Here is a 27701-nt window from a genome sequence, read left to right on the forward strand (position 1 = left end):
CAATCCTTCAGCTTCCCTAGACCAGTCTAATATCAGAACTTTAAGATACTTGTCTCAGAAAATGAAAAGGTGATAATTTTATCATATTTGCAACATTATCTCTTACTGACCTGGGAGGTTTCATTGATGTCTGAAATGTAACTTTCATATTCTGAGTGTCTTGTTCAGTGGAAAAGCAGCACTGATTAGGACAGATGACAGTTCTGTTTGATTTTATCATTTACCATGGACACTTGGTGCTTCTAGGAAGGAAAATTAATGCAATCACAAATTACAAATATGCAAGTGGTCCTTGAGCAAGCACAACCCAATATTACCCAGTATGAGCAGGTTAWAAATCCCTGGGGTCCAAATCATGGCTGGTGGCTCAGCTAAAGGCTCACACAAAGTTTTAAGTGCATCATCCCCTGTCCATGTGTCAGACTTGAAGAGACCATTAACTGCTTAATAAAACTTCAGCATTGTAACCAAAAATCTCACAGAGCAGCCACAGGGCCCATCACTGCAGCCTTGTGTCTTTTTTATGTTATTAAACTAATTGGAAGGAAATCCCCTACMCTCATCTTGGTAACTCTGCTCTGTGTCTGTTCATGTGGGGAGATGAACTCACCTGACATAACCATCCATTGCACATCTCTAACCCTCAAGTTAAAGGAAAAAAAAAACAACTATTTAAGTAGGGAGGAGCTGCACGTACACCTGGACTTCATATAACCAAAATGATCTGAGAATGAAACTCTTTTCTGAACACTTCTGTAAAAAAATCAGATGTTTTATTTCTTCACTATTTTCTCCATTACTGGTACTATTTGGATAAGAAGGGAACCACCCTTGGTTTCATTAGTATTAAAAATTAGTATTAAATAAACTACTAATTTTTGTACACCCTGCACATAAATACCACTTGCTCTTTTCAGTTTTTCACCCAACCTGCTTTTGCAGTGACCTCGGTTTTCCTTTGCTGTTGCAGGTTCCTACCAGCCAAAAGAAGGAAGGTGTTTATGATGTGCCAAAAAGTCAACCTGTAAGTGTAAGTATCTCCCTTATTTATCTACAGCAAAGAAAGTATGTTTCTTAGCTTCTGTGACTTTTAGTAATTGTCTGTAACATTCAGCACATTCCCTGTGGTGTGATTTTTGTCAGTGATGTTTTAAGGGTTGTTTGGGATTGTGATGTCATTTGCATCCATCTCATTCATTGCTTGAATCTCCTTTCTGTCTTTCCTGGCTCATTTCTAGGCAAGTCACCATTTGTAAATGGGTTATTTGTGGTTAAGAGTCAGCAGTGGGCTTTCTTCCTGTTAATGCTTAGGAGAGTTACTCTGGGGCCCAAATCTGTATTATTTCATAGTGCTTTAAGGATACAAGAAAATAAGTTCAATTCAGCTTATTTTTTTCTGTCCTGTGCCTTGCATGGGCAGTACAATATTAAAAAATAGGGATTATATACTGTTGTATCCAAAAAAAACATTCCTCTTCTGTGTATTGGCATTTTSAAAAGATGAAGTGTTTATTCCCAAAATATGTAAGGAATGGTAACAAGAGATTGAGAAGTGACAGATGCCTCAGAGCAAGGTGTGCATTTGCTGCTCAATATAAATTTGTGCTATAAATGCCTCGAGAAATCGTTGGATTGCTTTGGTTGCACAGAAAATTATTATTTCTGAGGATTTGTGTGAGAGTGGAGAAAAACAAAGGGAAAGGTCAGGAATTTCAGTGCTGTAAGCACAGGAAAGAGCCCTGTGTTCAAGAGAAGGAAACTTTYTGACACCAGGTTGTGGTGACTTGCACAGTTTGGGATGCAGAATAAAAAAATGTAAATTCTGGGGAGGGGCTGGATGGGGACCTGGAGTGTGACACTTCTGGGCTTTGCACAAACAAACCAACCCTGGCATGAATATTTCACGATGAGCCAGCAGGAGCAGGGAGGCATCATTGTCTTGCCTGGGAAAATCTGATAAAACAACTCACATTCCACCACTGAGTGAGATGTTTGTGGGCATGGAAACTTATTAATAACTTTCCACTTATTTTTCATACACTTTTTCAGTGTTACATTTTTTCTGCTGTGTTTTTCCTGACTCTTTCACTGTCCCTGCAGGAACCATAAGTTTTGCTCAGGGTACATTGTGTCATTTAGGTTGTTGCAGTGTGGTGTGTCTGAAACACTCTGGTAGTACTCTGTCCTGTAAATAGCAGCTGTGAGATATAAGACACATGAAACTTATTCTGTAATCATCAAATGCATTTAATCTGCCATCTCCATAAAGCTGGTTGCACCTTTTTTTTCTTTTTTTTTTTTTTTTTTTGTTTTGTGGTTAAATTTAAAGGCATTGAAGCTTTTTCTCTAATCAAGTTCTGTACATTAATTAATGAAGAAAAGGAGAAGAGGAAGAAAGAGGCAGCTGAGAGCCTGTTTCACCTTTTTATATTAGTATGTATTAAAAGGAAAAAAAAAAAGGGAGCAATAGCTCTTAAAATTAGCAATTTAATATTCCACTGCCCATCTGATTTATTGCTCACCATTCCACATGTGAGACTCTCTGTCATTGAGACACTTGCCATAATTTTTTTTTCAATTTATAGCCGTCATTATTATATAAACCTCTAAAATTCAATCTGAGGGCAAATAATCAAGCTCATCTACCTGGTTTGAACATGTAAGGACACTTCCTTTATTAGGAGGTCTTGCTTTCAATAATTTCATAATGGATGAATGAAGTGAGAAACTTTTTTGTGGCTCCTGACAGGTTTCAGGCACCGTGAATTCTCTCTGCTGACGATAAATTGAGCTCTTCATAACCATGCAGAGGGTTTTGGTTGAGTTCAGGCTGAATTGCCCACAGTCCCTGGACAGAGATGGAGTTTCCACCTTAGGATTGTTTTGCTCTGGAGTGTTCCCAGGCAGGTTTAGTCTCTGCACAGACAAGGGAGGGATCCTGAAGTGTCATCCAGGTGCCCTCCAGCCTTGGCTGTCTGAGCCAGTGGAGAGAATTGGCCACTTTCCAGYTTGGATTGGCCTTGGAACAGCCCTGCTCCAGTGGGAGATCCTGCCCATGGCAGGGGGTTGGAATGAGGGGACCTTTAAGGTCTCTTTCACCCCAAACCATTAAATGATTCCCTGATTCTATGAAATTCCTCCCATCTGCATGACATCTCAGGTGGCAATAAATGTACATGTGGAAATGGTTCTTTTGTGGCTGCAGGTGAACTTCAATGCCTTGYAGGTACAATGGCTTCTAAAAGCTGGGCTTAAATGTGGTGAGATCCACCTCAGTGTGAAGGTTTGGGGGCAGAATCCCCTTTTCAGAGGCTGCTTTGGAACTGGGCAGTGTAATTCACACTGATTTTCAGTAAGACACAGCTTCCTAAGGCACCAGAACTCTTTGGGCAAATATTTCCCTGTGGATATGGGATCCCACTGGGGCTGAAGGTGTGAAGCATCTCCCTGCTGGTGCCAGGGAGGAGCAGAAGAGCTCAAATTGTATATTCATGTCCTTAACAGTGCTGTGCCATGGTGTGAGGCCGTTTGTCAGCAGGTGTCACAGTGCTTTATGGTCTAGCTCCTCATGATCTCCGATATCAGGGAATGTAAATACGGAGCAARTGAGGCGGAAAGGGATGAACCTCAGATCCCAGGATTGGAACAGACCCACTGAACTCAATTACGAGTGGTGGCTGCTCGCCAAGTCACTTCTCTGACATTGGGATGAAAAGATTGCTTACCCAGTTAATTCCTGTGTTTCCCCATCTCTTTGCTGCATCCCTTCCCAGCAAATCCTGCTCTCCTGTATTCTCCTSTGCTGGGGGTGCAGCTCAGCTCCAGACACACACTTGTGCTGGAATTCATTTCCCTCCCAGTATTTCTCCTTTCTTCTGTATCAATTCACATTTCTCAAATTCATTCTTTTCTCTCTGCTCCTTCCTCAGACCAGTTTATTCTCCATTCACTGAGAGTAGACATCAAGCCAGACAAAGAAAGCAGACTTACCCCAAAAAGCTTCCATTAAGTGGTGCATGCTCCACTTAGAATTCTAGTTTTCTGTGTGAAATTAACGGTTCTAAAAGAGGGAAATGTTTAATGAGCTCTTTTTGTCATAATTTCCCTTCGTCTCCCCATTAAACATCCACATCAAGTTCTACCTGTCACGGTGTTTTTAGTAATAAAAGTCAGACTGTAAATACCCTTCACAGAGACTGTCAGTCAAGTCACAATAAAACCTTCTCTCYTCATCAAAATGTCTAAACTATCTGCTTAACAATTTTCATGAAGGCTTTCAAACAGCTCATCTCACTGCTGTGTAAAGATCCAAAGCATCAGAGCTGRTGCCTTGCAATGCAGGCAGTGATTTGGCTGGTGCCACCTGCTTGGGGAGTTTTAAACCAGGGTGGAACAGACAGGGGGACATTTGGCAGCCTTGGGACATGCTGTAGGAGGAGAAGTTGAAGCTGAACCTAAGCATGTTCAGGTTTGGAAGCCACAGGATTTGCCCGGTGGTTTTGGTGTGATTGGAAAGGCTCAGTTTGGAAGCCACAGGATCTTCCTGGTGGTTCTGGTGTGATTGGAAAGGCTCAGTTTTTGTTCTGGCTGGGATTTCTGTGCCATTCCCAAACCTGGCTTCTCCCTAAGTTTGCATCAGCAGCTTTGCAGAAACATTTTGCAGGTTGATGGCATTGACTTCAGCCTCYACATTCCGGCTTCCAGGATCAAATTCTCAAACATGAGGAGAAAGGGAATGCACAGTCCTGATCTCTGACCATCTGTGCTGGGAAAACTGTCCAGTTTTATTTACTTTTGCAGGAAGAGGCACCTGTGTTCAAATRGCCTGACTTAGTTACCCTCAATTAAACAGTGAATGAGGTTTAATATTGCAGGGTGGGACGTGCATTTTAACAGGTGCAGCTACTTGATGCAAAACTGGAAAATATATTCGTTTGTTAGGACAATGTCTTGTGGCCTGGGTTGATGTTTTGGTGMACCTTTGTTTGTTTTTTAGACAGAATCGGAATCATAAAATGGTTTGGTTTGGAAGGGACCTTAAAGATTTTCTGTTCCAACTGACACCTTCCACTACACCMGGTTGCTCCAAGCCCATCCAAGTTTTTGGGTTTTTTTTCCTATAAGGTATATTTTCTGGGATATTTTGTGGTTTATTCCTTAATAAAAACTCTTAAGCAGAAGCTAGGTCCTCCTCTGTAATCTTCCCAGTTATAGCATCTTTAACATAAAGTGATGAAGTTCCTTCATGTGTGTTAAGTACGTGGTTTATGTGGAATTTAACACTTGAGCTCAAAGTTAAACCCTGAAAAATTGTTCTTGCATTGCTAGGTGGAGCAAGAGAATTCAGAAAGCTGCTAACCTGAATTCAGAGTCTTGATTTCCAACAATCAGGAGGGCTGGATGTTAGAATTAATCYATTGTTTATGTACAGATTATTAAAGATTAAGAATCTTAATCTGAGATATTTTCTGAGCATTATTTTTCTGAGGATAATTTCTGAGCATTGAAAATGTGCCCATGCCCATGATTTTATACCTGCCTGTCAAATAGCAGGTTTGARCAGTGCAAGAATTCTGTTTCATAGAGAGGAATAAAACATCCTTATTTAATTGTTCTTTTATGCCATATGGATGTTGTAAGCAGCATTTGGAGCTGGTTTTAATCCGTAAGAGTTGTCCTGCTAGCAGGCTTTCCATCTCTGCATGGGTAATACCATTCCCCCAATGTGATCCTAAACCCTGCTCCTCCACCAGCATGATGATTACATGCTATCARAGCATTGAATTTGCTTTGCATCACAGTGCAATCCTTTAGGATTTTGGGGCATAATCACATAGTGTGGGGGAGCTGTAATCCAGCAGCGCTGCCCTGGATCAGTTTGTCAGTGTTCTCTCTTTGTGCTGTTCAAATAGCAAGAAGAAAAATCAAAACAAACAAACAAAAAAATTTAAAAAAAAATTGTAAACCAACTAAAAAGAAAAAAAAACCACACACAAAAAAATTAAACCATTAAAAAAAAATCACAAAAACAAACAAAAACCCCAAACAAACAAAAAAAAAACCTGAAACACCCAAAAGCTGCAGGCATTGCCTTAGTGACACAGTTTTCCTGGTTTCATGTGTGGCAGTTTAGATTTGTGTTTTTAATACAGAGCTTGGGCAATAGAAATTAATGATAAATATTTCAGTGGCCCCTCCCTGTTATGTAAACTGTTGGGTGGCATGTCTAATGGCTTCATGTGAATTTGCATTCCCAAACTTCCCTGAGTTCCTGTGCATTTTTGGGGTGATATTCTGTAACCTTTTGATATTCTCCAAAGTGGAGAAAAGAGTGTAGTTGAACCATAGATCAGTCTCATTGATTGTGGCATAAAGTTGTGTCACATACAGTGAATTTTTKTCTTTTATTTAATATGACCATTGCAGATTTTATCTGACAGCAGCTGATAAGGTGACAGCTGCTCCTTGTGTTGATTCACTACTTTTGGATTTGTTCAGAGCCCTGCAGCTCACACTAATTTGCTAAAATACTTATTTACAATCTGCTTTCTAAGTAGTGAAGTTTGTAACTTTACCTGGTCTGCATCGCTTTATGCCTTAAATTATACCATTTACACAATTTGGAGTTTAATTTTTGTAGCTTCATTCGGTGATACCCTGCTTTCTTAAGTAAAGCACACAGGTCTTGGCTTTTTTTCTGCTGAAAATAATGAGATTTCAGGGCTTGGAAAGTACCAGGGAAGGCAGAAATAACTCGTTTCTGAAGTTTGGTTAGAGTTCCAGTCACCTGGTGTTTTGAAGAGCATTAGATACAACTGTAAAACTGTGCCTTGCAAGTATTTTAAATAATAATTACGAGGTTGTTCCTAATTTTGAGTTTATTCCCTGCAAGCATCCAGAGCTGGCTCTGCTGTCACAGCCCAGAAGTKGAGTTTGGCTCCCACGTGGAGATTTGGGTTCTCACCATTGCTAATTAAAGAAAGTTACCCCATGTTCCCAGGCTGTGATCCTGACATTAAAGGGCTCATCTTTCCCGTCCTGACCCTGTGTCTGGGACCTTTGCAGCAGCATCCCCCATGCTTGGGAAGTTTCATTATTTTGGGAATGTGTGGCCTGGGAGCAGCGTGGGTCTGGCTCTTGATTTATTAGGGTCTGTCAGGGAAAAGTGGTAATTGAGGCATTTTGRAAACCATTTCCTATAAGAGTAAATACCCCAAGTACACTGGGAATTCAGAATTAAGTTCCCTGCAAATGAAGAGAAAACAAACAAATGAGCAAGCGTCGGTTTTGATCATATGAAGAGTTCCTTGATTTAAAGGAAGCTCTGGAGCAACAGTGGAGCAATTCCATTCCCTCAAGAATCCTCAGTAATTTGGGATGTCACTTATATCCAACAATCCCAATTCTTCAGCTTTGCAGGATTCACACACGGGATTTTTAACCAGCCCAGTGCTTCCCAGTGACCAAACAAAGGTTGGGGAATGCAGGAAAGCTCAGCACTGCCCTGTGGTTGGGTACATCACACCAAAACCAGAASTTGGGTTTAGGGCTTCAGGAGAACTCCCTAAAGGATGATCTAGACCAGTAATCAGAGTTACCCTGTGAAACTGAAAAGAGGGACTTTAAACAGGAGAAATCCCATGACCTGTGGGATTCCTGAACACTGGTTTTGTTCCCTGTGCAAATTCCACATGCCCAAAATGCCTGTATTTTGGATTAAAATCCATCAGAAGAGTTTCATGGCGTGTAATGTGGCTGACATGCCCTGTAGASRTTGGGAAGTGTYCAGGGCCAGGTTGGATGGGGTTCTGAGCAGCCTGRTCTGGTGGGAGGTGTCCTTTACCCATGGCAGGGATTGGAACTGGATGAGCTTTAAGGTCCCTTCYCACCCAAACCATTCTTGATTCCACARTTAAATGCTCACAACAGCTTTACAAGTAAAGRGTTGTACTCAGCTGTACCTGTGTAAATCTGGGATGGTAACAGCAATCTGTTAATGGGAAAGTTCTTRGCAATTGAGGACCTTTAGGATCTGTAGGAAAGCTGAAGATGGCAAAGACATTGACAGTTTTTCCTTGACACGCGTTCTTCAGTGTATTCTCTTTAATTGGGGARTAATTGAGCAGCTCTTTGAGTTCCCACGCCACTTCATTAATTCAGCAGTAGTTCTACAGGAAAACARTGTCTGTGGGATGTTTCCAGAGTGTCTCAGCCTACCAGATGTGGTTTGACTGATGATGGTTTAGTCACTATTCTGACATGCTCCTTCATTACAGTTCTAATTGTTTTTTTAGAATGAATTGTAGTTAATTAGCAAGCTGCGTGCAGCTYGTGGAGCAACATCAACAGTTGTGGTGCAAGGTGCAAACTGGGGCTTTGCTGAGCTGCAATAACCMTTTGAACCATCAGAAAAAATTAATTGTCATAGCCAAAATATTTATATGTTCAACCGAAATAAGATAGAAAACCTTTGGTTTGACCAACCATTTGACTTGTCATTAGATTTCCAAATAAAATCCATGTTGGAAAAAGGGATTTGGAGATGCAGAGAGGCTGAGGTTGGGTGACTCCTCTTTTGTCTGCAGGGCTGTGTGGTACAGCACTCACCCTGAATGCAGGAAACTGAGTTTAAATCCCTCTGCTGCTTTCAAGGAGTTGAATAGCTAATACCCAGCTCAAAGGTTAATTACTAATTGCTGGTTATTTGCTATATTTAGTATCCTTCATACTCTTTTTTTCTTGCTGAGCTCTGTAGCAGAGTACAAGTTAATTACCACGTATTTTTTTCATGCTTTTAAGCACCATCTTTGCGCCATTCTCTGAGATTACAAAGCCATGTTTTGTAAGATGCTACTTTTATCATCTTGTTTGCRAAAGTATAGCAGTATTAAGCAGGTTTTCTCGTGCCATGTGTCAGCATAGATCCCTTGCTGCTGGTGAAAAACAGACTGAGCAGCAGAAGTTGAATATTCTGTCTTGATATGTATATGGGAGTGAAAAAAAGAAGGTGCTTCACACTCATGTGAGCACAAGAGCCYAGTTTTAGATTTCCCTTTTAAAATACCAACTTTTCCATTGCTTAAAAAGCATGTTTTTCAGGGGACTTTGTGGTCAGAGGGAATACTGTAGTGGAAGTGGATCAGTTTTATGAGGTTTATGAAAGCTGCAGTTTATTTTTCTCTTATCCTTGTGGGTGCCTTCCACCTMAGGATATTTTGTGATTCTRTGATTAYCATTGCTTCTGCACTCTTCACTTTTCTCCAGCTCCTGGATAATAAGTAATTCTTTCGTGAATAGTGAAAAGTGTCACGAGGAATTCCACTGCCCGCTTGGAGTGGTTTAAAACAGCCACTGGCTTGGAGGGCTGCTGCTGCTTTAAGGAGCCAGATTTACATATTTCATGTTTGAAAGATTTACAGGTTGTCTGTCATGCCTGTATGGGAAGATGGAGCTTTCATTAGAGCTTTAATGTCACCAGGATAGCARGATTGATTCTCCTTCCTCCGCCCCGCTCTGCGCGGCCGCTTGTCAGGGTGGACTGGGGTGTTTCACATTCCACACTGAGCCTTTTGGAATCATTAAAATGAGCTTTTACATCACTCTGTGGAGGAATCCTCATGTGGAAAAAGATCAAGAGCTGGAGCATCTCTCCAGGCCTCTGGTTATTTTCTGGGAGGCACTTGGGAAGGAGGGAGAATGTTGTTGATTTTGATTGCAAAGTCTTTGTGTTGAAAAGCTGAATCAGAGGAAGGCTCAAAAGGGCAAATTTTGCCCACGCTGCTGCCTCGACAGAGCTGCCATGGAAGGCTGTTCCATGCCCCAGCAGACAGGGATATTTCACCCTCAGAAGTGTCTCCTCACGCTGTGCGATGCCAAACATGAGCTGATGGAAGTTGAGGCTCGAGTGCTGCGTGGTAACTGTGCATTGGGGATGCACCATGATGTGTTGGGCAAATATCTCCTGCAAGGTCCTGTACAGCACATGTGGGGGTTTCTGATGGTGCACTGAGCTCTGAGCACAAATTCCCTCTGCTCTAGGAGTGATTTATCCTTCAGCTGCTCCCACGGAGCCACYGCAGCCACTGGAGCTTCATCCCCASTGCTGGAGCATGGGGGKMAAACAAGGGGGCTGTCAGAGCACAAAGGGATGAACTGCTGGCCAAAAGGTGTAAACCTTTCTGTTTTCATGTAAAGAGCATTTTCAAAGTCTCTGGAGTTGAGTGAATGGACACAGATTTTTTCACACTTTGCTCACTGAGGGTTGGGGGAACACAGGGTCAGCTCCAGGAAGGTTCAGGACTGCATTTGTTCCTGGTTGTGCACAGTGACATTATCTTCCTTTTTCCACTCTATTTTTYCCCTCTTTTCTTCAGCTCTGTGATAAGATGGGGACGGGGAAAGCATTCTAGGTTGTTTGGGAGATTTTTAAGTGACATGGGATTACTGGCTGGTAGCTTGTGCAAAGCATCTCAATCATCTCAGAGTTGATTTTCACCAGCTTGCTATTATTTGTGTCTGCAGAAATAAAGTTTCCAACACTACAGTAAATGTTACCTGAAATTTAGCATTTTGAAATGATAATATGTGGATGGATACAGATGTGTATAGATGTGAGGGCAGTATATGCCCATGTATATTTACATACACACAAAGTATAGATTTAAATATAATTTGAATTGACTTGTGTAATTTTCAAAATTGCTATGGAAAGAAAATAATTATCTAAATTACATTTGCATCGATGTTTTTTATAGTTCTCCTAGTTAGAGAAGTGTGTTTGKTTTTTTTCTGCAGATACTTGGCTTTAGAGCTTTTGTTGTCCAAGATGCAATTACTCCTTTTTCCCCTGAGGATGTTAAATCCCTTCTTTCACCAAGCCAGGGAAAAGTTCCATTAATATAAGTAGGATCAGAGCTCACTGGGTATGCTTATTGCTGAATTAATAAATATTTGGGAAAATAAATAGGTGTGTCACAAGCAKTGAAATTGCTTTATACACCAGAAGATGAGATTTAGCACAAATGAAATGTATGTTTGCCCCACATCCCAGCAGCATTCAAACTCACTGTTTTGACTGCCTGATCTCATATCTGTGCTCACAGCAAGATGGAAAGGGTTTTCATTTCAATGCTGAAGTCAATAATTATGGAGRTTATCATTTTCATGCTCAGAAATTCATGTCATTTTCATAAATCATTCATCTCATTTCATAAATCATGCTTTACAGCTGGAGAATGGAAACTTATTGCTGGACATTGATGAAAATCTTGTTTCAGTCACTCAGGTAAGGTTGTGACTCAAAAATATTTTAAGGAAATATAGCTGAAATCATCTATAGGAATAGAGCAATTGGAAAATGTTCATCTTGGGAATAATTTCACTGGAAYGTAGCTAATATCAGATGTGAATAATCTTAATGAAGCATGAGGGGTGAAATCAGTTCTGTAGTGACAGTGAAATCACAGAAAGAAGAGATAAGTGTCCAGGATCTCGTGTGCTGCAAGTGGATAAAGGCAGCTCTGTGTCAGGGAAGATGCTTTCATTTATTCAGGCTGAGAACTGTTGAAAAAAGATTCCAAATCTGAACCATTTGGGACTTCAAAATCCACCTCCAAGTGTYGCTGTTTAAAGCTGCCCCTAGTCAGTAAATGAAGGCATTGTRTTTTCCCACTAAATTTGTGTTCGCATCATCTTGATGTGGTTTCTGTAGCTCCTGTTGCACAGGAGGTTGCTGTTCTGTACAAAATAATTCCCCTGTAAATACATTTCTTTTTGCTGGGGAATATTGTGAGCGAGGCTTTATTATAACAAAGTGCTGTTGACTTTCCTATCACTCTCCCCAGCTGCCTGTTTAGAAATGTGTCTGCAGAGCTTTAACAGAATTATATCTGCAAAGAGTTTCCAAAGATCCATCACCTCGAAGCACTCTGAGATGCATTGCTGTTCCCATTATCCAGGAGTGTGGAGGCACAGGGATCTGAATTACCCCTTTTCAAATGCATTTCATATAATCCAGGGTTCAAAAGCATACTGAATATCAATTTCCAGCATTCCTGTGAAACCTCTAATATTTTTCCCACAAAAAAATGTATAACTTTGCACACCACTGTGTGTATCTTGCCCTTTCCCATCCTCCCTGGGCTCATCTGCTCCCTCACSTGGGATGGAGGCACAGGGGAGCTTTTGCTCGTGGAAAAGGCTCAAGTGCTCCTTAGAAAGGCAGTGCAGAGGAAACAGGGAATAGTTCACAAGGGGGGCAGGAAAAGGGCAGGTTTGGGGTGCTGCTAAACAAGCAGTTTGGAGAGATGRGAAGAAAGTGGCTCTTGGAGTGTTTCAGTGTCACCTGACAGCTCTTGAGTCAGCAGTGCCTGCAGGAGGCTTGAAGTGATTTCCAAAGGAGTGCTGCTGTTGTCATTATTCCCACTTTCCTGGGCATTTTAACATCCCTGGCCTAGTGTGTTTGTGCACACTGCAGAAGGGACTTAGGCTTGGGTTTGGGGTTTTTTCAGAACCTACTTCTGACAGTACTTTAGTACAATGCACTAGAATCCATATACCCTGAAGAAAACGTGGATTTTCCTCTTTTTTCCTTCTGCATTTCCATGCAAATTCTTAGAGGGATATAAGAAAATGCACTGTCACAGCATTAAAGCAMAGTGATCTTTCTAATAAAAGACATGATGTGAGGAAATGTGAGATCCTTCATCCCTGAGTGCATCGTTAGGTATGAAGCTGGGAATTATCCAAGCTGCTTAGACAAATTCCAGGTCTAAGCGATTGTGGAATTGTTTTCATATGTGGGAATAGTGACTGGATTGAAAAAAAAAGTGTAAACTTTTGGTATGTGTAGTCTTGCTCCTTAAGGGGTGATTTATAGTGGAAGGTTGGGGGCAGGAAAAGATTTTTGGGGTTATCTTGGTCTTTTGGAAGGTTGTAAAGCCTGACCAGCCAGTTTGGTCACTGTCCAAAGCACTCAGGGACTGCCTTTACAGGACAAGACTCAACTGAATGTCAAACCTGTATTTGTAATAGGAGCTGAATTCAGATTTGCCTTAAATCCCATTCAGAATGAGAATTGGGGCTTCCCACCTGTGTGGGTGTGATTGAGTGGGATACAGGGAAAACTAGTTAGAAAGGCAGTGGAGAAGGAGTTCTGAAAATCTTTCCAGTGCAGCCACGCTGCTAAGGATGCTGGATGATGGGGTTTAGGTTTCCTGCAGAGCTCTGAGGGATCTGTGCTTTACCATCCCTGAACTCCAGCTGAACTCTTTGGCAGGTGGGTGCAAGGGAATCCTTTTACTCAAGAGCATGTGAAGGAGCTTTGATTATGCAGCCACTCAAGTTGCTCCTTGTAAYAAAGTGTGTTTTCTCTTCTGGTCCAGTTAGCCAGGCCTGCATGGATGACCTGTTTTCAGCTCCCACTGAAGGGTGTCCTGAGAAAATATTTCTAACAAGAATTAAAGGCAGAGCCACAAACTTGAGATAACCCAGTTGTGCATCCTCCTTCAAGTCCACTTATCCAGGTCACACCTGTCCCATGGGCAAGRGGAAATCAGGCAGCACTCTGAAAACCCTTCCCTCTTGTGCCCTTCTGGCACTCCTCGTGCTGCTGCCATGATTTGAGACCTTGAAATGAGGGTTTAGAAAAGGACTGGCCATAAATCATCCTTGGTGCTCATTGATGTTAAAGGCAGAGCAGTAATGCATCCAGGCCTGTTCTGGATAGTTTTTTCATGTTTTATTAATTTTTTTTCTCATTTTGAAGAATCCCCTCCAGAACTGTTTTACAGTGTCAGTTGTTGGCTATTTGGGTCCATCAGCAACATCAAAATCCCACGTTTTGAACCCGTGTGCTTCCTCCATATGGGACTTCACAGCTGAAGCCCTCAGGACTTTGGGGAGATTTATGTTGTTTGCTGTTACCAGATAACTTTACAAGTTGTAACTTCTTCATTCACAGTTTCTTCTCCTCAAAAGATAAATGGATTTTTTTTTTTCTCTTCACAGGCTGTTACCCAACTAGAGCTTTTTGGGGACATGTCCACTCCTCCTGATGTAACCTCTCCCCCAGTGAGTACCCAGGGAAACTGCACTGTGCTTTTTCCTACATGCCATTTTCAATTTATTGAGCACATTTACAATTCGTGTCCTCAGCTGTTCCAGTGGGGAAGATTCCAAAGTAGTTTTTAGGCTGCAGGAAAATAAAAGTGAAGAAAATTGAACATCCAGTCCCTGTTTCACGACAATGTGTGAAAATACCTTTGATTTTTATTTTTCTGCTCTAGTGTTAGGTGTCACCTGAGGTACAAGCTGAGGTGCAGATCTGCTGCCCTGGTGTTTGTCAGAGGGAAATGCYTCATTTCCCTCACTGCACTGCAGAAGATGCAGTTACAGCCTCGTATTTCGTGTTTCTGCATCCACCAAGCACAGATCCCAGAGCTGCTGTTCCAGGAGGGATGGCAAAACAGTAAAGAGAGAAAGGGCTGGATGTATTTTGAGGGCAATGAAAATTTTCTCAGTGTGCTTTTCTGGATTATAAAATGAAAAACCAATAATTTTCCTGTAAAAGTTTTGAGCCTTTCATTAACTGTAGGGAAGTGTGAATATACAGAGAAAACTGAGGCTCTGCGAGGTCAGGAGCCTCAAATCTCCAAGGTTTTCTGGAGCATGACTGGAACTAGAGCAGACTGTCTGCTCATCCTCACCTTTCTCAATTGGATTTGGCTTCTCCTTCAATGTAGACCTATGGTTCTGGTCCTGTTGGTTAATTAGAAGCAATATTTATTCATTTTACCATGAATCCTGCAGATACTTCATTTACCTTAACTGTTTCTAAAGTTAATGCCTTGGTCACTGCCACCCCCTTTTGTCACCTAACATCTAAAATCACAAATCTGTATGTTCTGGAGAAAGAAATTATTTCAGTATTTTGCATATAGTGTATTCCRTTTTGATTTTTTTTTTCCTTTGATAGAAAGTTTTTCCTTTTCTTCCATTTTCTCCTATCCCCAGCAAACTTTAATACTTTCATTTCTATCGCTTCTTTCCTTCTACATCTTTCCATTCTTTCTTCTTTCTCATTCCTCAGTCCAAACCTGCATTTTTAGAGTTACAGGTGATGTGACAATGATGTGTCACCCCCGTGTTTTATCCCTGTGTTTTTGCAGACTCCTGCTACTCCAGGTGATGCCTTTATCCCATCTTCATCCCAGTCACTTCCTGCTGGTACAGACATGTTTGGTTCTGTACCTTTCAGCACTGCTGCCGTACCCTCAGGTGAGAAATGCACTGGAATTCCAGGCTGGAATTGGGTTTGGGGATCAGTGCCCAGCTCTGGTTTGTGTTTCAATACTCAGGGCATTGATTTTAGCACAGTGGAAGTGGGGTAGGCTTTTGAGGTCAGTGCTTCAGGGCAAGGCAAAGCAAATCTTTTAATGAGCTGAGTGTACATTAGTCTGAATTTGCTGACATTTTTTAAAGCAAAAGCCAAAAAAGTCACTGGGAGTTCAAGCAYAGTTCAGCCATGCRGATAACAGACCTTCTAGGTACAGTAATGAGAGAGAAAACAGCATTTGGTTTGGATTTGGGGGTTTTGTGGTAGCAGTGAATATCCTCTGCTGTCTGCAGTGAGCAGAGGCTCAGGCACRAAAAATCTGATGSCACTTCAAAGGTRTTCCACTTTGTYAAATCCTGGCATGTCCTTTAGACTYCCCCGTRTTCCTCAGAATTCAAAAGCTGGGTGCATTCTGCAGACACCATGGTTTGATTGCTGATCTCTCCCTGGGCTCACAGTTCCACTTAGGCAAAGAAAGCAGGAGGAGGAGGCCTGGACTCATTCAGCAGTGATTTTCTAATTGGTTAACCCCTCTGATGGCACCAGATCAGCCACTGCACCTCAGAAAGGTTACGGTGGCAGTGAAGTGTTTGGGGATAATGGCAGATGTCCCTTCACTGCTGGGATGACATCAAAGGACATCTGGAGAATCCATCTTGGCCATCTTTTGGAACTGAAATGTGTCTGAGCTGCTGCTCCTTTCATCACTCAACAATTTGGTCACTCAAAGATCAGTTTCTTATCTTTTCATTTTATTGGGRTTTAGRCTTTTCCCTTTACARTATAACAGCMACCCTTGTGTTCATKATTGCAAAACAGCCYAGAAATAAAGCAAAGAGGAAAASRTACAGGAGGACTCAGGAAACACTTAGGTTAGAAATAAGAGTTTYAAAGATATAGCAATATTAAAATTGAGAGAGGTTATATTATGCAAAGTATTAGTAGTAAGCAATGAATTTAAATATGAAACAACAAATCTGTAAAGCACGGTGCTTCTATCAGTGGAACGTAATTATATTAGGTGCTTTAATTTGTAAATTTTTTTGCAGTAGTTTTAGTTTCAGAGTATTTTGTTGTTGTGAATCAAAAAGTACCTGATCATGTAATTCCTACATGATGGAGCTTTTGGTAGCTCAAAAGGAGGCTTCAGGTCTGACAGGAAGCAATTATAATTCTAGTTTTAATCTTTAATTTCCTCCTCAGCTGGAGGGAGTTCTGTTAGTCTAATACTTGAAGCAGTTTRTTGTTAATAGGTATTTAGTGCAGCAGAAACTCAAGATCATTTTGATGTTCTGAAGTAATTGGGTAATAACCGAGTGTGTAGGGTTTTAATCTGAAATCATCTGGTTTGGATTTTTTTTTATTAGCAGTCGTAGTAGCAGTAGCATAATGCTGCAATTTGAGATGCTTTGCTTTTCGGAGCCCAGCAGCCCGTGGTTCTGCCCATGAGTGTTTGTACAGCAGTGTGAGTTGGGTGTTTGCAGTTTCCTTTCCCATTCTGCGATCCCTTTGCACATTTCTGATYTATCGCGTCGCTTTTTCCTGCGCGCTCTTGACCACGGCATTAACATCTTCCATCCTGTCTGTTCCCCCCCTCCTGCTCTCTCTCCTCTCCAAGGTTATGTTGCCATGGGAGCTGTCCTGCCCTCCTTCTGGGGCCAGCAGCCCCTCGTTCAGCAGCAGCTGGCCATGGGTGCSCAGCCTCCAGTCGCTCAGGTGATGCAGGGAGGGCAGCCCATCGCGTGGGGCCAGCCCGGGATCTTTCCTCCCACCCAGCAGCCGTGGCCGTCCGTGGCTGGCCAGTTCCAGCCCRCTGCCTTCATGCCGACACAAACTGTTTTGCCTTTACAAGCAGCCATGTTTCAAGGTACCATTGCTCCCATAGCCACCGTCCCGCCCACGAGCGATTCCAACAGGTCGAGTCCGCAGACAGACAGGCCCAGGCAGAAAATGGGAAAAGAAATGTTTAAAGATTTCCAGATGGCTCAGCCTCCACCAGTGCCATCAAGAAAACCAGATCAGCCTTCCCTCAGTTGTACCTCAGAGGCCTTCTCAAGTTACTTTAACAAAGTTGGGATGGCACAGGAAGCAGATGATTGTGATGACTTTGACATCTCTCAGTTAAATTTGACTCCTGTGACTTCCACGACACCATCTACAAATTCACGTGAGTATTTATGTGCTTTCAGCCATCCCTTTCCTCAAAGCACTGCTCCTCAAAGCACTTCTGTCCCTTTTAAATTCCAACCCACATGTGAGAACCTTCATGCATGGTCTGGCTTATTAAATATGTTCTAACCATAAAGAAAATATCTGAGAGGAATTTCAGAGRCCATTGAAATGAGTAGCCTGGGATAGCTGCAGTCTGAAATTTAATTTCTAAGGCAGTAATACATGTTTTGTGGTGGGGACATGGAAGCTGGATGGTTTGAATGCCCATGATATTCAAACTTACAGCTGTTTTTGCTTACGTCCCATCCATCCTTTGCAGAAATTAGGGGATGGGTATTTATTTTAATAGCTTGATGTACTGGTGATTGAAGCTGTAAAATAAGCTTTTTGGTGTTCATAGCACAGAGATGGGGGATTTTGCAGATTGCTGAAAAGAAAAATTGATGGGATTCACCAGGGGTCAGTCAGAGCTCTGTTTCACTGACCTGCTACAGGGCAGGCAACTCACACATCCCTCTTGTAATGCAGTGGTGTCTCCCAGCTTCATAAAGGCATAGGCCAGATGCAGCCAAACTTAATTTGGAGGTTTCCAAATGAAATCAAACACATGGGATTGATAATGACTGCTGTGCCCAAATTTACCTCAAAGAGCTCCTCAACAGAAAATGATTCTCAGGGGTGGTAAAAGCTGAGGGATGCAAAAGCATGAACAAATCTTGTGCTGCAGTGTCTTTTTGAAGAAATTAACAGAATATGTCCTGTTGGTGTTACCTTAATCCTTGTTTAGCTCCAACCCCTGCACCCAGACAGAGTTCTCCATCAAAATCATCAGCATCTCATACGAGYGACCCTGCTGCAGACGACCTCTTCGAAGAGGGGTTCGAAAGCCCAAGCAAAAGTGAGGAGCCAGAGGCTGTGAGTAGCAACAAGGTTTCTAAATCCTCATTGTCTCACTTTAGCTAGAAAAGATAAAAGCTAATTAAAAGCCGTTTTGTAGTGTATTCCAATAGGGCTGGGTGGTGTTTTTAGGGAAACTGCAGCTAGAATTCACGTCCTGCTGTGGGTTTGACAGCTGATAGCACGACATTGCTGTTGATATGCACTAGCACTGCATTCAGGGAACCAGACTCAAGAGTTCATGTGTAAGGTTGTTCATTTTAGTTGTATCCAGTGTCCTTTTTAGCACACCAGCATTCACTTTAYTCATGGTGAGGAAATCTGGGGTAARACAACSAACATGCTGARGCCGCAGAGAAAGATGTGAGAGTTTGTGTGTTAAAGATGATGGTTGATGTTGTCCTGCACATTCTTGCATCCCAGTTGCTTGCCCARCTGCATTCCTCAATGTTCTGGCCCTCAGTATGTGATTTCTTTGCCTTTATGGACCAAAGCAAGAAATGTTTTCCAGGCAATGAGTATAAATCACCAGATGTCTTAGGGAGGTAGGAGCYTGAGTGAGCCAAAGGCAAGAGGGGGTCGGGACAACAAAAGGTGCAAAATAACCCAAGCTTGGACTCTTTGTGATTCACATGGCTTTCAGGGCCTTTTGCAGTTCTGGCTGGCCTGAGCCAGTGCCTTCTGCAGCCTGTGGCAGCTCCTGCCTGGGCTCCAGCAGGAACTGGTGAGGTCCTTTGCTGCCTGCACCAGCTGCAGGGAACCACTACGGCTTTTGAGAGCGGATCAGCGGCGAGGTCTCACCCTGTGGTTTTCATGAGATAGGATGTACTTGTTATGCCCACAGCATGAAAATAACCTCCTGTTGACTTTTCACTTTCTGTTGTTGAGAAAAAAAGGTGTTATGTTCTTGTATTCTAGCCTGATGGGTCTCAGGCCTCCTCCAACAGTGATCCCTTTGGTGAGCCAACTGGTGATACTATAAGTCCACAGGTCGGTAGCTAGATAGCACAGGTTGGGGTAGGTATCTGTCCTTTTTTTCTCTACACCTTGAGGTGTTCACTTACTCTTCCACCAGTGCCTGCCATTGCTTTCATGGATGCATGGTTTTATTTTTTTTTTTCTCCTTTCCATCTCTTCCGTTTGACCTCTCCATCCTCCACCGTGTATTCCTCGTGCTTGGTGGTTTGCATGGCTTTTGCCATTCACTGAGTGTTGCAGCTTATGCAAATATGTGTGTTCCAGCTGCCTGCATGCTTTAAAGAAATGTSGACTGATTTTACTTTGTGTTCAAATTCTAAAGGCAAATAGGGAAACTGAGCCATGATTAACAGTGTTATTAGGCAGAGCATATTTTTTTATCAAATCCACCCTGGCCTTCAGTCAGATGTAACATATTAAATGGAATAAGACATCTTACCCATAGACATAACAATCATTAAATAAAATTATGTAATGATACATGAATGTCTCTACCCTAAATCAATGTGGTAATCAGTAGAAGAAGCACGTTTATTATCTGCATGTAAAAAATATTGAAATGGGTTTGTGTATTTTTATCTCCAACTGCAAATTAAAAACATCTGAAAATTATCATCATTCATATTACCATTGGCATACTGATGTTTTAAAAATTATTCATCAATGTAAGTCATTTGAATCCAGACAGACGGGAAAGATGATCTTTTCATCTTTTGTGTTACAGAACACGTAGAAAATGTGGCTGCCTGTGAATGTTCTGTGATTTGTTTCAATACAGTAAATATGTTTTGCCAAAAAGACAGCGAAGCTACAAAGTTTTACGAGTGCTGAGCGTTGTTATTCCATCCAAATACTCTCTAGTGTTGCTGTTTGAAGAATATGTTTCATTATCTTCTCCCCGTCTGCCACTCCTGTTTGGTATTGCCCAAATTCATGATCTGATACGGTTTCTGTGCTCCAGCACAGAGCTCCTGGAGCAAATCCAGAGCAGTGGGAGAACCCTTTCCATTTTTGTACAGAAATTGCACTGGGTTTGCCAGTGACTGGGTTTAGTTTCAACTCAGAATTAATCGTTTCATTAGGAGTCAGTTTACTTTCTGCATTAAACATGATTTTAGAAAATCGTACAGTAACTTAGCTTTGATCCACTTGGGAATAATAAGATTCTCTCTTAATAATATGTGGTTCTGTAGCTTCACCCATGCTCATCTCCTGGGAGCTGCARCAAAAGCAGCATCAAGCTYTGTGTCTCCTTGAGTCTCAAAGTGMCAGTGTAAGGAGAAAGTCAAGCTGGGATGAGCTGCTCCAGCGAGAACATTCATTATTTACTCCAGTGAGAGCTGCTTCTGCAGATGGATGGTGCCACACAATAATTTGGCTGTGCCTTTGCCTGACCTTGGCCAGCACTGACATCCCCAGCTATCCMAGCTCCAGACCACTCCAAGAATTCTTTCCTGGGTCCTGAAACAGGATTTGCCCTTTATCTGAGCCCCACACTCTGGAAACCCACATATATTTTTTTATTATGGTTTATCACAGTCAGGATGGCTCTGAAATTCAAAGCTACAAGGASAGCATATTACCAGTGATTGCATATGGTTTTGCTGCATTTTTCGTTAATCCCTGTAGAGCCTTGCATCAAATGTGTATAATTCTCAGAAATACATTTCGAGAAACGTTAAATAATGTTCCTGATTATCGTATTACAGTAATTCCTAAAAGCTGTAGGCAGGAACAGGAAGCTGAACAAAAAAAGAAAGCCTCTCTCCAGTGAAGTTACACTAATATCATTGTGCCTCTGTGCAGAGCCATTCAGCAGCAGTCCGTAGGAAATCCACTTCCCAAAGCCAGCCCATCTAATTCTGCAGCCTGGTATCGTCAGAGCCACGGGAAGTCTAATCTCCATGGAAAATTATCAATTCAGGAYTTACTATGGAGTTGTGTATTGAGCTTTGCATTTGGAGAGAAACTTAATGGGGAGAAACACACCATACAAAAGAATCACAGCCTGCCTAAAAGCCACTTTTGTGGCTTAGATGGGAGATTACTTCGCTCTTCAGAACGTGGTTCTTGCCCCAAGAGCAGCACAGTAACTACTCAGCTGAATGGACCTCTCAGGAACAGAGCATTGTGTGCAGAAATGTCAAATCTGTCTGTTCCCAGCATCTCTGAAATCAGCTCTGCCCATACAATGTCTTAATTTATCTTGATCTAGTCAGAATACCCACCTGCCTGTTTTCTGTACCCTGGTCTTCCAAGGTACCACAGCAATTTGGTTTCTKGATTCCTTCTGATACTCTGTATTATCATCTAGTTACTATCTTCTCCTATTTTTCGTCTCTTCCTTTTGCAATCTTCAACTTCAGTTCTCAAAATCCTCATCCTTCCAGCTGCTGTTCTAGAAGTCACTCTTCCAGAAACAGCTGTGAGCTCTTAATAGGGTAAATGTGACATTTTATGGATATATTACATTTTTGTCCCTTAATGGTTGAAGAAGCAGAAGGGCCCAAATTCCACAGGTGAAATAAGATGAACTCTTTGCAGAGCTGATTATTGTATTTGGTTGTTTTCCCTTTGTTTGTGCATCATTTTGAGGATGGATAGTGATTTTCCAGAAGGGGTAAAGAAAATACTGAATAAAACGACTGCCATCTTCAGATGATTTATGTTTAATCCCTACTTCTGTCTTTAGATTGTGTGGGTAATAGCTGTGGTGAAAGGAGAGAGAGGGAAAAAAAATGTTTCTAGCTGTGATCCTACCAAATGTCTTAAACATTTCCTATTACTGGCATTCTTTACATTAAAGCAGGAAGTTTGAGCAGAGGAACAAGCACAGCTCTCTTGAGCTGCTGCCCAGCTCCAAAAACTTGCACTGGCAATCATTCACGAGAGATTCTCAGGAAACCTTCAAAACATTTGTGGCTGGAGCAGATCTCCCTGAAAGAAATTGTTCAGTTGTTCTGAGAAATGTGTGCAGACAATTGGGAGCCCTCAAAATGTGTCACACCCTTCACGGTGCCATCAGCACTGTCAGGACAGCAACAGTTCATTAGAAAATTTGTCTGTCAGCTTTTGGTGGGGCTGTGGTGGCCYACTGCCATCATCCATCTTGGAGTGCTGGACTTTGGTGAGAAATGTTCCTAAAAATCTTAAATTTAAAAAAAAAATCTAAAAAAGTCAGCTCCAGGATGGGCTGCTGTAACTCTTTATTTGGGCCTGTTTTAGGGAGTGGAGGGAAAAAGTTTCTGGACAAAGCGTTGGGTTACCTGGGAGYTCAGGAGGGAATATCAAGCTGACTCTGCATCTTCCTCTTGCTTCTGCCCCTCTTCTGTAGCACCAGGACTCTGAATGGGCTCAAAATATTAAAGGTTGTACTTTCAGGACCTTCAACTGGCTCCATAGGAGCTGGATAAAGTCCAAAGAAAAATTCCTAATGATTGAAGGTAACCTATTCTTGCTGCAGGTTCTAGGGCTGCTATTCTTGAGCTAAAGACACAGTGCTGAGCAGGGCTGGGAACCTGAGAGAAGTGGTGTTGTGTCTTCAGAARGGGATCACAGTTTGGGAAGTGCTGCTTCACTCCAGAGAAATCCTAAAATTGACATTTCAGGTCTCATACTTGGTTGGTTATTTGTATTTCCCAGGAGATTTGCAGGGGCATGATCAGAGAAATGCAGGGTGCTCTGCGAGCAGGGGAATCCTGCAGGTTTGCCTTTATCTCTGCTGCTMCAATCTCCTTCAGGCTTCCCATTTTCATGTAACCAGCCCATCCAAGGGCTTCTCACCTCTTCCAGTGTCCCCAAGCCCACTTGAGGTCACTTTGTACCCTTCCATTTCTCCAACTTCTTCCTCTAAACAAGAGACAGCATTTTTGTAGCTTGTCTGGAGCCWTGTTTTTGCTGATTTGCAGCCCAATAGTTCAATTTGGGGACAAGCTCTCCATGCTTCCTTTGTGATGGAGTCATTTAAAAGTTCCCTGTCTTCTGCACAACAACTGAATTTAAAAATCTACTTGAGAAAATTCAGCATCTTTGAGACTTCTGAACAATTTGCTTCAAATTTGCCATTAGGTTCAAATGTTACGAAGGAGAATTGACAGATATTTAGATGAAAGATATGTGGATGACAGATCTGTAGATGGAAATAATTGTGTGGCCACTGTTTTGGGAGAGGGGCCCAGAAATAATCAGTGTTTTCTTGGCTGTGGTTCATTTTTATATCAGGACCAAGATAAGGAGCAGGTTCATCTTTCTGAGTAGTTGTCACTGCTTTTTCATTTCATGGATGTGTGTCATCCATCTTGATAYTAAAATGACAGAGATTTTTAGAAGSCTGATAATTAAACTGGRTATTTGAGATTAGGAAATGTTCCTAGATAGGTTTGTAGTAAGAACAGAGGCACTCTCCAATCATCATCCTGAACCAGAAGGTTCCTGTATTTATGCTGCTGATGGAGTCTGTGAGAAAAACAACCAAATATTAWTAATAAATAATAAAAAGTGGCTGTTAATGGGGCAAAAGGAATGACCTGTTTTATCACCAAAGATATTTMATTTGAACCCCACTTGCCAACTTTAATTTGCCAGGCCAGCATGCAAAAAGCAGAGAAGACGCTTCGCACTCGCACCCCCTTCACTTGCATCCCCGGCACAAGACGCTCATTTTGTGTGGCTCTCCAGCACACTTATTTCATGAAACTCTTTCCCATTCGAGCCTGCCCTTTCTGATCAGTCAGCCAGGAGTAAAACTGGCGCTGAGAACCCKCTGTAAAGGGCACGGAAATCTATGCGGGCCTCACCTCGACAATTGAGAACATCTCGCCTGCAGCTCTGCACGTAGCGGGTGCCTCGCAGTGATCAAAGGGCTGCCAGGGTAAAAATAGTTCTTCCTAACCCAGAGTTATGTTTTGTGAGTGAGTTCACCCCTGCAAGCCTGGGTAGGTGCTGAGTCTTTCAGGAGATGCTCTCCAGTGATTAGTTCTGCTGGGGAGCAGATGTTAATATCTTTAAATGGGATGCAAATTTACTTCTGGTATTTGCATAATGGTATTCAGAAGCGTTAGGGCCCTTGTTGCCTCACACAGTAGTGGACTACACCAGAAATGCTGTTTGCTGCTGTCTTGTGCCCCTTAAAATGGGAAGAAGAAAGTKATTTGCAGCCTGAAGTATTTTTGGAATACAGCAGCAAAAAAGAAAAAGTGCTTCCAGTTCTTGTCGTGGTTCTCCCTGTGGGTTGATGAAAGCACATCAGAAGTGATGCTGGGTCAGTTCAGCAAGGAACACACTTTAAGATTCAAGGGGTTTGTGTGAGTTAGAAGCTTTGTCTGCTGTTTTATTTGTTCCTYTCTTTGTTCTGACAAAGACCAGCTCTTTCCCTTTCCTTCCCTCTGCTCCTGTTCCTAATGCAGTGGTGGAAGCAGAAATCAGAAAACGCTGGTGAGATGGTTTTGATGCTGTGAGAAGAGCTGTGCTCACCTGTCTTTCCATAACATGCTCTGTGACTTTTGTGTGGAGTATATTAAAAAAAGAGAGGGTTATTTCTGCTTTCAAGACCCTCCAAAATAGTGCCTGRCACTGTGAGAGGAGYTCTCCATGAARTCCACACCATTCAACTCTCCTTTTKCCTCTTTCCTGTCCCTTTCTGTTCTCTTTTGCTCTCTTTGAGTATCARTATTTTACCGACACCATTTGCAGTGCTGGGCTACAGGCATGCTTGAATTAGCTGAAAATAATACTGGGGAACAAATCTCAGGCAGTGACCAAAACCCTTTGCCTGGGAAGACTGCACACAACCACTGCAGTTAATTCCTCGTTTAGGCATCTGAAGGGAGAAATCAAYGGAAAGGAAGAAGTAGGAGCACATTTTTCATGCAAAATGCTATGGTCTGCTGTAAGAGAAATTACTCAGATCAGTGAGAAATGCAGGCCTTTGCCACATCASGTGTTTGTGCAGATAAATGTTGGGTGTGAATCAGAGAAGTCTCTCATTGTAAAGGCTGTCTCATGCTTTGTTGGAAGTGCTGCTGATGATGAGGAGCTCCTCCTCCTCTTCCGAGGGTGTGGAGTCCAGTGGCAGCTTAGGACACCTGTTCCTTCAGCACATCTGCATATCTGAAGGATATTTGAGGACATCTCTAACAAGCAGACTTGACATTTTGAAAAGCTCTTTTTTTCCCCGAAGGCATTTGAAAAACTGACATCTTTTGTTCCAAAGGGATGTTCTCCCTCCCTCTCCTTTTCTTCTCCTCCTTCCTTTTCACTTCCCTTTGCAATCACCCTAGGTTCAGCAACTGCCTGAAGAATGGCCTGGTGTGTGTCAGGTTCACACATTAATTAGTACAGATTTTTTCTGAACTAGCTGTGATGGATCATTCTGCCAGCGTCAAGTCTGCACGTGAAAATTGGCGTAGGTAGACTTAACTCACGGTGTGTGAAAAGCAGKTATTTACACTCAGTCAGCTCCTTTGATTGCCTTCAGTTTTTTCAAGGTCACAAAATGTATTTGCCTCTTGCTGGGGATAATTTCAGCAGCATTTACTTAATCATTCCAGAGGATTTTTCTCACCCTCTCGTAGCGCTTGTAGTGTACTCAGAGTTTTGTCTGGGTAAGAGGTGGGGGCAAAAAGTCTCTGCAAGCTCCAGAAATGCAGCAGTTCTGGGGGGAAAAGAGGAGGAAACAGRTCATATTTTGGATTTGTTGTGTGTCCCTGCAGGACAGATCACTCACTGGGATGGGGAACTGAGCAGGAACCCTGGGCACAGAGCACACCCAGCCCTGCAGATCCACCTTTGGGCTGTTGTCCTCATCCTCATCCCCATTTTGATAAGCAGTGATTAAAATCCTCTGCCATCCCCTGGCTGACCTGTCTGTGCTCCTCACTGCCCAGTGATTTGCCAGCCTTCTGAGGTTTTTTTTTTGCTCCAAGTCAGTTCCTGCCAATGCCGCTGTAACACGAGTTACACGAGCTGATTCTAACTTGGTTAAATTCAACGTCGCGGCGTGGTATTTGAATATTTATCAAACTGCAGAGAGTTAATGCAGTATGGCATTAATTAGCCTTTCTGCCTGTCTTGTTCCTTTTTTAGATGTCATTCTTAGTTTAATAAATTAGTTTCTGGAGATGAAGTAGAGTGGATTCCAGGGTCCACGGATGGTTTGCTTCCCACCGCAGCCGAGATGAACGCGGTGCTGAGAAAGCACAGGGTGTCAGCTCTGAAGAACAACGCAGCTTTCCTCCCCTCCCACATCCAGGAAATTCCCCAGAAAATATCTGTTAACAAATTGACATGCTTTCCTCCCAGCTCTAACRATTGTACTAATGGTTTTACAGACTCCTAATCAAACTGCGCAGGGCTGGCCTGGCGCTCCCAGTTCTTCATGGGCCCTGCTCGTGTTGTTGATTTAAATCCCATCACAGCTTCATTAGCTCAGCTTTCCGTGGCAGTTTCTGTTTGCCAGTGGGTTTCTCCCGAGCTGTGCAAAACCCACGGTGATGTTCTGCTCTTGTGCTGCTGGGGTGGGGAGGACTCAGCCTTGTACTCTGCCCATGAATTTCCAAACATCCAGGCCTATAAATTCTAAATTATCCTCTAATTTTTTCATATTGTCCATGCCCAGCAATAAAGATGAGTGCATGACCAGTGCTGGGAGAGGAAAAGGGTAGTAAACAATAATTTTCTGAAATAACATCCCATTTTCTTCACCACTCAACTGGGGGCTCCACAATCGCTCAAAGCAGCACAAAAAGCAAAYGCTTCCTGTGGGTTTTGGCTCGCAAGGTATCGCTGTTCTCAAGCAGATGYTGTAAAAATGTTCTAAAAATGCTGTCAGGAGACATCTCTGCTCATTTTATTTTTGTTATCCCCAGGAAGCAGAACCTCTCTACGCGCAGATTAACAGACCTAAGAAATAGCATTGTTACAGGCTTGTGGTGCTCCAAGACTCAAACGAAACCCAACAACCTGGCAGGCCTTTGGCTTTCAAGCTTTTTTCCGATTGATTTTGTCTGACAAGGAGAGAGATTGCCCTCCTGGACTGGCTCTACGAGTGTTCCCGATGTGGTTTTTTTTGGCAACCAATGGCAGATTCCTATGGCAGCACAAAAAAAAAACTCTCCCCGCTTCTCATTCCACGAGTGCAGCCCCATCCCCACAAGCGGTGGGTATCCAGACTAGGAAATCTTACTCCTCGGTGTTCTTTTAAACATTTGTTACCTTCTGTGTGCCACCTATAAATAACAAGCATCTGAAATCGATTGGGTATTAGACATTTTTTTCTCTCTTTTTTTTTTTTTTTTTTTTTTTTTTTTTTTTTTTTTTTTTT

At 42.3% G+C, this 27701-nt stretch overlaps 1 protein-coding gene across 1 annotated transcript in view; it reads left to right on the plus strand.

The window, feature by feature from the left end:
- The window catches only part of DAB1 (DAB adaptor protein 1), a gene marked incomplete at its 5' end in the record, with an annotated part of 54422 nt that extends 26759 nt beyond the window's left edge, over window positions 1-27663 (plus strand). Inside the window, 8 exons of the mRNA XM_057386713.1 lie at window positions 971-1030; window positions 11228-11284; window positions 14008-14070; window positions 15168-15276; window positions 16953-17501; window positions 18294-18421; window positions 19322-19420; window positions 27247-27663. Coding sequence (XP_057242696.1) covers window positions 971-1030; window positions 11228-11284; window positions 14008-14070; window positions 15168-15276; window positions 16953-17501; window positions 18294-18421; window positions 19322-19405 — 1050 coding nt within the window. The remainder of the gene's footprint in view (window positions 1-970; window positions 1031-11227; window positions 11285-14007; window positions 14071-15167; window positions 15277-16952; window positions 17502-18293; window positions 18422-19321; window positions 19421-27246) is intronic.
- Window positions 27664-27701: the final 38 nt, after the last annotated feature.

The sequence above is a fragment of the Malurus melanocephalus genome, unplaced genomic scaffold (assembly GCF_030028575.1).
Source record: "Malurus melanocephalus ecotype Western Australia unplaced genomic scaffold, MMel_1.1 scaffold_1037, whole genome shotgun sequence".
NCBI classification, from domain to species: Eukaryota; Metazoa; Chordata; class Aves; order Passeriformes; family Maluridae; genus Malurus; species Malurus melanocephalus.